This window comes from Diadema antillarum, unplaced genomic scaffold (assembly GCF_040938485.1).
Source record: "Diadema antillarum isolate AM-2024a unplaced genomic scaffold, OU_Dant_1.0 seq00000526_RagTag, whole genome shotgun sequence".
Lineage (NCBI taxonomy): Eukaryota > Metazoa > Echinodermata > Echinoidea > Diadematoida > Diadematidae > Diadema > Diadema antillarum.
This window is the reverse complement of record NW_027271478.1, coordinates 329,909-337,850: the sequence shown is the minus strand read 5'-3', so window position 1 is coordinate 337,850 and position 7,942 is coordinate 329,909. Positions and strand designations below refer to the sequence as shown.

The window sequence follows — 7,942 nt, the reverse complement described above, 5'->3', positions numbered from 1 at the left end:
TCCTCATTTATATCATAATGCAAAATTAGATATTAAAAGTCAGTAATACTTATTGACACTTAGCAGACATAAGAACGGTGCATGCGTACGAGGAGGGATCCTATAATGTATCGCACATCAGATGGAGCAAACACTGTACATGTCTGCTAAAATTTAATATTGGATCATGATAACACAATCTATACACTGAACCATTAATATGAATCACATAACACAAGATCAGCATTGAATAAAAATTCAATATCGACTAGCATTGTGACAAATGTACACAAACTTTCTATCGAAATGCATAATGCTTTTTCTTATCCTCCATTTAAGCTTCATAACAATGATAACAGTAATAATGATAATAATAACAAAGACTTGATCGTATACAGCGCATGGTAATCTAGATAACTCTCTATGTGCTTTTAAAAAGTCTCCCAGAGATTTTCTAAATTGCTTAGTGTCTGTCTCAGCCCTAAGTTTTCTTGGTACAGATTCTATAAAATCTATTCTGCAATAACAAAATATCGAGCTCCATATCAAAGAACAGGTCATTGCAAGCCCGTACAGCCAACTACAATCATTCGAGGCACACAAAATATAGTCATCGCGACGGAATTATAGTCGCGCTGTATTACAATCGTTGTTTTCTTTCATCAGATCTATCACCCTAATTTCCATTCTTGAGAAAATAATATACTATAGTATACCATCTTTTACCATCACTGCGGTGGAGGCGCCGTGGTATATAGTGGATAAGACTTTCAGTCGGAGGTCCAAAGTTGAATCCTGTCAAGTGCCTGCGTCCCAGGACAAGATATTCTTAACCCATGCACCGAGTCCTTCTTGACCCATACAGGGCCCTGTTCAATACTCTGTTTTTTCTCTGTTTTTTTTTTCCTTTTTTTTGTTTTGTTTAGTGCTCTTTGTAAAGTTACGCACGACTTTACGAACTGGAATATGAAGTGTCAATATTATGCGTATACCCATTTTTTTCCCTTACGCTCTTATGAAGATTCGACTTTACGTCAATATTTCATCTACATTGGGGCAAAAAATACACTTCCAACTAAAAACGTGTGTTAAAATGTAAGAATAATCATTATCATCGTAAATTTCATCCTCAGATATTGAAATTAACAGTGATTGGGACGTCCACTTTGCTTGGCATATTCAAGTCGTTCGCAAAGTCGTGTGTAACTTTACGAATAACTTTACGAAACAGCTTGGGCCCAGGTATATCAGAGGGTATAACCTGGTAATAATAACGACATGGCCCGCGGACAATGACGGATGGAATAATAGTGGGAACACTGAAGATGACAAAAGACAGTAATTGTTATGATAGTGTTCACCAAACTTATTACATGTATCATTATCATCCTCGTTTTTAGTACAAGAAGTGGCAGCGTCAACAATAGCGTACATATTCCTACTGCTGTTAGTAAAGGTATCTATATTTTCATTTTACTCTATCTGTATTACAGTCATTAGCGAAAGCGATCTTAAGATGCAATACATAGGCATTATCACAGAGTGGACTGTATAATGGAACACAGTTTGTGTTCGGGCATCGGAGAAAGATGAATTCCGTGCGTCCTGCTTGCAGCATGAGAAATCCTAAAATGCAGCATGATACCTCTTTAAAAAAGTCTTACATAAACACGTCAAATCTCTCCATGGCGGGACAAACCGCTTATAATCGTCTCAGTACTACGTAATGTTTGGTATTTCTGCTGTAAACATTATTGTAATAGTACCCTTTGCAATCATCTTTTTCTTTTCTTTTCTTTTTTTTAACGAGCACCTCTATCGTTAAATTTTAAATAATTATATTGTGAGGTAAAATACTGTCATTGACTGTTACATTTGCAAATTGTAAACATACCTTTACGGGAATGCTTCTGAAATGTTTTAAATGCCCTAAACTTTAGACCAATTTCCCTTTTTCTATGTGGTTGACACAGGATTGAAGGCTTCTTTAAACCTTGTGCTTAACCGCCATGTCCGCTCTCGCTTTAAGCAGCCATCGTAGAGATCCAATTCCAAAGATGAGTGTTGATATGAACCACGCGACACGGTAAAGGCCTTCTATCCCGACCTTCCTACAATGGAAAAAGATAGATAGAGAAAAGTCGAAAACGTGTTAATGGCACACAGACCCGGAGCTCGTTTCATAAAACTTGTCATCAGTGACAAGTTGTCATAGATGTGACAAGCCACTGAAATCCTTGCATCTGGTTAACTGAGATCAAATTTGTCATAGAAATGTGGCAGTTGTCACTGATAACAAGTTTTATGAAACGGGCCCCAGGTGGTGTAGTCGAATGCTTACTTGGGCGTACGGCGCAAATTTCCTACAGACACTGATGCTATCAACTCCTCTCTATAGCGCTTACGCTTAGACCCATTTCCACTCCGGGGCCCCGTTTTATCAAAAGATATAATCGATTTTAAATTTTCTTAACACACAGGCTGCCATTGACTTATGATAGAAATCAACTATATAATCAATTATAACTCTTCATAAGACAGGGTCTACGCATCTTTAAAGTTGCAATACATGAGAACGGATTTGCATTTGACCAACCCTTCAACATGTTGCAAAGGAAGTGGAGAGACAGTCTATAAATTTTCTCAGATCTTTTCATTGATGTGTCAAAATATTCACTGACAATCTTGATGCTATTATGATTGACTGAAGGGGGCTGAGTTTAGGTTTTGGTGCAATTCATAGTTACTTATTTGCATAATTCTTGTTTTGAACTTACCCTGACAGGCTGAATGCATACAGGGCTTCCATGATATGAACAGCGACGATCACGTAAAATCTGTGGGATGAAATTGAGAAAGATCGAAACGTAATTTAAAAGAAAGAGTACACTGTACATCGCATTAACGATTTTTTTTTTTTTGCAATTGTTCTCTCTGATTCTCTGTCACAAATCTAATTAGTAAACAAAGGTTTTGATCAGTGTTGATACGGTACGCAGAAAAGATGGTTATAAATTTCTATGGCAATATCTTATACGTGTGTGTGTTTATGCATGTATGCTGTGTACATGCATAATGTACATGTATAGGGTCCTATGTATAATGTGTTTGTGTGTGCGTCTGTTTGTTTAGGTTTATTAATCCTAACAAGGCTAAAGACTGTTCCGTCCCAAATTGCTGTTTCTGGTTAAGGAAGGCAATGATCTTATATTCAGGGATGGGGACTTCAAGCAGTTGGTTCATCACGTGGTTGCTTTCTATAAGGCTAACGTCACACTGTCCCGAAGTTGACACAAGATGGCAATACGACTATGGAATTTGCAATATCGCACGAAGTTGGTCCCGAGTTTAATCAAAAGCAGGACAATAACCAAAGCAAGTACAAATAGTGTACAATCTTCTTTTATCAAGCCGAGAAGCTCCACTGGCGTTTATATACGTTGTACGAATGGCCGTATAATCTAGCGTTCATACATAAAATTTTCTTTATTGTGTGTAAATCTTTGCTCAACTTCGAGGCAGTGTGACGCCTGCTAAGCTATTAAAGCATTCAACGCTTCATTAGAGCGGTAACTAATAAGCCAGTTCGGGGTTCCAGTTTGAGCATGAGCAGAAAAAGTTCATTTGTACCGAGAGACAGGTTGGTTTTTAAATTCACTGAGATAAGCATCTTTAATACTATGATTATTCATGTAATCCTTATAAATGTTGCCTGCCAGTACATCCGCCTGACAGCAAGCCTGGTATTTGGCAATGTTAAGAGAAAAAGTTTGTTAATGTATTCAAAACAGCACAATGAAATGGATGCTTCCCAAAGTGTTGATTGACAAACCATTCTGATCACTTCATCTACACAGGTCCATTCTTTGTTAGAATACGAGTTCCATGAAATGCTATGTTGGGCAAGCTGCTGCATTATGTCGCTTTGAATTGAGTGAAGTGCCTAACCAAATGAGAAAAATGAAAGGTCATTTGTACCCGTGTGCACATGAGCTATCTCCGAACTGGCTTATTCAGTCATTCAATCATTCAAAACGTGTATGTATGTACGTAAGTATTCGTGTCCCTGCGTCTGTCCCGAAATTTAGACAAGATGGACATACGATGAAGGAAAGATTCAAATTCGGCTTTGATCGTATTAGTATTGGGTCGATCGTGAAGGCATTTAAGCGTTCGTAAGACCCGATCCGAGTTTCTCATACAGACTCCAGCAGCAACTTTGTGAGCGGTGGCAAAATCTTTGTGTAGCCATTGCGTTTCCTTCGCGTGTCCTTTGGCTAAACTTCTGGATAAAGCTTTGGACCAAGTTCGAGGCCAACTCCGCACGAAACTGAAAATTCCATATGCGTATTGCCACCAGTGTGAAAATTTCGGGATAGTGTGACGCCACTTAGAGTAGCAGGGACAATTAAAGGATTCTCACATTCTGGCGGTAAACACGGGTATGTTGTGTGCCATGTAGTAGAGGACGCTCCCAAGAGGACCGAGAGAGCCATACGGAATCTTGTCAGGAAAGTACATGCAGATCTGCAAATTGGCAACATAGAGCTGGGATGACACATTGATTCAAATAAATGACAACCTCTTTTTCTTCGGCAGATGAGCAGTAAGCATGTAATATAATATCAAACAACAAGAATGAAATGTTCTGTATACATAGCCAATGGATTAAAAAGTTATTCCCAAGGAACCTTCCACCAGTAATCATTCCAAGAACAGCTAGAGATCCTTAATATACACATCAGTACTTTTACGTTGGCATGGCTTGCTAATTTAGCTTGGACATTTTTGCCTTGCATGTAATATACATGTAGGCCTACGATTTATACGATAAAATAGTGCAGAGGAATAGTCCTAGGCCTACTTAAAATGCCTCTGAGTAGGTCTGGAAGAATGGTTAGATGCAAACAAGCATACAGAAGATATATACTACACATCGTTTGCCTTCTCTTACGTTTACTGAAAGAGAAGGCAAACATTTACTTTATGATAACTGGCCTGAAAGTTATGGAAATCGTCACCATTACGAGGACTAATAGCAGTTCACAATGACGTTTGTGCCACGTGCGTTGCTTATGCGTCAAAGTTCTCCCAAAGCAAGTCTCGAACGGTTTCCATGTAACGTTGATGTGAAACGAAGGCTGGACTTGGGCGTCGTACGCTTCTATACCCCAGCATGTGCGTTATGAAAATAATAGTAATTGACCACACATATGCAATCTCGAACACACACACACACACACACACACACACACATGCACAGCAAACATGGAAAGCAATTAATGACCTTCTGCTAAACGACGTTTTTTTTTTCTTCACTGCAGCTAGGTATCAAGACTCATTTCTGTAGGAGAGGATAGCCCGTAATAATAAAATCCATTAAAAGATCACCAGCGTAGACACTGCATTAGTGACTATGCAACTATGAATATTAAAAAAAAAACTAAAATGTCGTCTGCTGACACAATGCAGCTGCTAATTCTTGTCAAGTTCTTAACTTACCGGAAATATACCCAGCAGTAACAGTGTAAGGATCATGCCCAAGATGTTTGGCAGTCGGAAATAGTTTGGTCCAACTATCTGCGCCATCGCGACTGATATGCTACTAAACACTTAAATGACTATGTAGTCCAGTGATATCAGGAAATAAGGCAAAGAAGAGCCTGGCCTTGTTGCTGCAGATCTAGAAGTAAAACGCCTGTGTTGAAATGTGCAATCTATAGAAGAGTGTGCGTCCGTTGAAAAGTATACTTAGCGACCCTCGCCAGACTATTGTTATTACACACGCTACAGCACCACCATTGTTGCGTTGAAAGCCATTATTTGAACACACTGTTACCTTGCTTATTCGATTTTCAAGAACGCAAGCCAAAGGTCGAGTAAAACACTAATCTAATCGCAGTAACGGTTAGGTCAGACGTCCTCTTATTTTAGAAACAATACCATCGAAGTTAGTTACACGATTAACGCAAAACAAACAAAATCGCATCAAGAAAACAAGAGATACAAAGTTCAGACCCTTTTTTTTTTGCACAAACCCTTTAAGAAAAATGTTGAAACGAACCTACAAATAGTACAAGTATGGGGTTTTAATTCATTGTATTCGTGAGATTTTCATTACGATCTATTAAATTGACTATAGAAACAGGACGCAAATTTGGTTAACTGAAAGAAATCATTAAACGTAGCAATTCTCATATGTTTCATTGTTTCGTAATCTTGCTGAATGGATTTAGTTACAATAAATGTATTGAGTAATGAATGAGCAAAATAAAGAAATAACTGAAATGAAATGAAGATAAAGTCTTGTGATAAATGAAAAGATGATTAAATGGAACAGATTAGAAAAAGAAAACAATAAGACTCCATGTCCCAGCACTGTTCGGCAGTAATCAATAATCGTATCATTTGTAGAGAATCGTGGAGATGTCATACTAATGACTTGTTTCATCAAAATGATGTTTTAAAAATCAAGGATTTGTATTGTTTTAATTTAGGTCAGTTTATGTACAAATTAACAAATCACTCCCTTCCTTTGGTGTTTGACTCTATGTTTATCCAAAATAAAACTGTACATTCATACCCCACTAGACAAACCAATGAATTCCATTTACCACTGTTTAGGACAATTTTTGCAAAGTCTATATTCTCCTTCGCTGGACCTAAACTCTGGAATTCCCTTGACAGCAGTATAAAAGAATCTCTAAGTTTCAACACTTTTACTTTGAAATCAAAGAAAATGCTTATTAATTCTTATATTACTGGGGATTTGCATTTTGAAAGCTCCTAACTGATTTCTCTTGCTGCTAACGCCTTTATTTTGTTTACTTTATTTCATAACCATTATGTTATATCATTCATGTGAAGACAACTTCTCGGTAAGACCAAGGTCTCATGTGTCCTGGCTTCGACCCCCAATACTCTCCTCCTTTGCCCTTCCCTCTGTCTTCCTGTCCCTTTCTATCTCCTTTTTATCCTTTCCACGTGTATTTAAGAGAGCTGCTTTGTTACTGTATGTGTGTGCGTTTGAGTGCGTGCTCGTTTTGTGTTCTGGTTCCCGTGGATTATGTTAAAATGTCTCGAGTATTACTATTATATTGCGACTCCGAGGGGACTGCATTCTACAAGCTTGGCTTTTTAGCAGTCCCCTCCATTTCCGACCTTTTCTTTGTTATGATTCAGTCACATTTTGTCCTTGTACTTCTTCTACCAAAATATGTTTTTTGTTTCATGTAAACAAATGACGTGTATTTAAATTTCATTTGGACATGTAAAAGTTACTTTGTACTGACTTTGTGTATATGTGTAACTGGATGGTTTTCAGCAATGCCGCATTCTCAGCACACTGGCGTACCCTTCACGCTCAACAACCACACGATGACACTTTGAAGAACTTCAAAGCAGACAGTGATGTACAATATGTACGAAGATGGTCGTTTATTGTCTTGTAGATGAAGTTCACAAGTCTTCCGGTGCGGTATAAGAGAGTGGGTATCTCCCACTCAATGAGTGACCGATGAATACATGAATGCTCGAATCAACTAACTTCAAAGAACAAAATCATTCTATTTATAATGATTCTGAGGGTGCAGCACATGGTGCTATGGAAAATTTTGTCTAGCACCACCTAGCAACACCTAGCAACAACATAATGAATATAATAGCATTTACATGCTCCACCCCTTCATGATTTATGCAAACCATCCTCCAATCAGTTGTCGGTTACATGGCTTTAGGCCATGATCATGCCTGTTCAAGAGTGACCATCAGGCTGACCACTAGACTACACTCTACTTTGTCTTGGCGACTGTCTACTACCACTTGGCTGGTCATGATGGAAAATCCCATGTATATATGTGTGGTGCTTCTCCCGCCTCTCCGGGACTAGCACCCTTCCCAAAACTTTCCATAAGTTTCCCCAGACTCGACATTCCTTATATATTTAATTGTAACAGTTTGTACT

At 38.3% G+C, this 7,942-nt stretch overlaps 1 protein-coding gene across 1 annotated transcript; it reads right to left on the bottom strand.

Moving 5' to 3' along the window:
- Positions 1-1,780: 1,780 nt before the first annotated feature.
- Positions 1,781-5,615, bottom strand: LOC139734427 (transmembrane protein 254-like). Its single transcript, XM_071645213.1, has 4 exons — positions 5,482-5,615; positions 4,403-4,506; positions 2,757-2,816; positions 1,781-2,090 (listed from the first exon to the last, which is right to left on the bottom strand). The coding sequence occupies exons 1-4, from the start codon at positions 5,566-5,568 to the stop codon at positions 1,967-1,969; spliced, it is 375 nt and encodes a 124-aa protein (XP_071501314.1). The 5' UTR covers positions 5,569-5,615; the 3' UTR covers positions 1,781-1,966.
- Between the last annotated feature and the right edge of the window lie 2,327 nt (positions 5,616-7,942).

Bases quoted from the DNA above. Each gene is read 5' to 3' on its own strand.
- LOC139734427 (XM_071645213.1), bottom strand. From the start codon at position 5,568: ATGGCGCAGATAGTTGGACCAAACTATTTCCGACTGCCAAACATCTTG. The intron at 2,817-4,402 runs GTGAGAATCCTT...TTCATCCCACAG, and splicing joins CCCGTGTTTACCGCCAGAAT to ATTTTACGTGATCGTCGCTG. The intron at 2,091-2,756 runs GTAAGTTCAAAA...TTTCCATTGTAG, and splicing joins TATGCATTCAGCCTGTCAGG to GAAGGTCGGGATAGAAGGCC.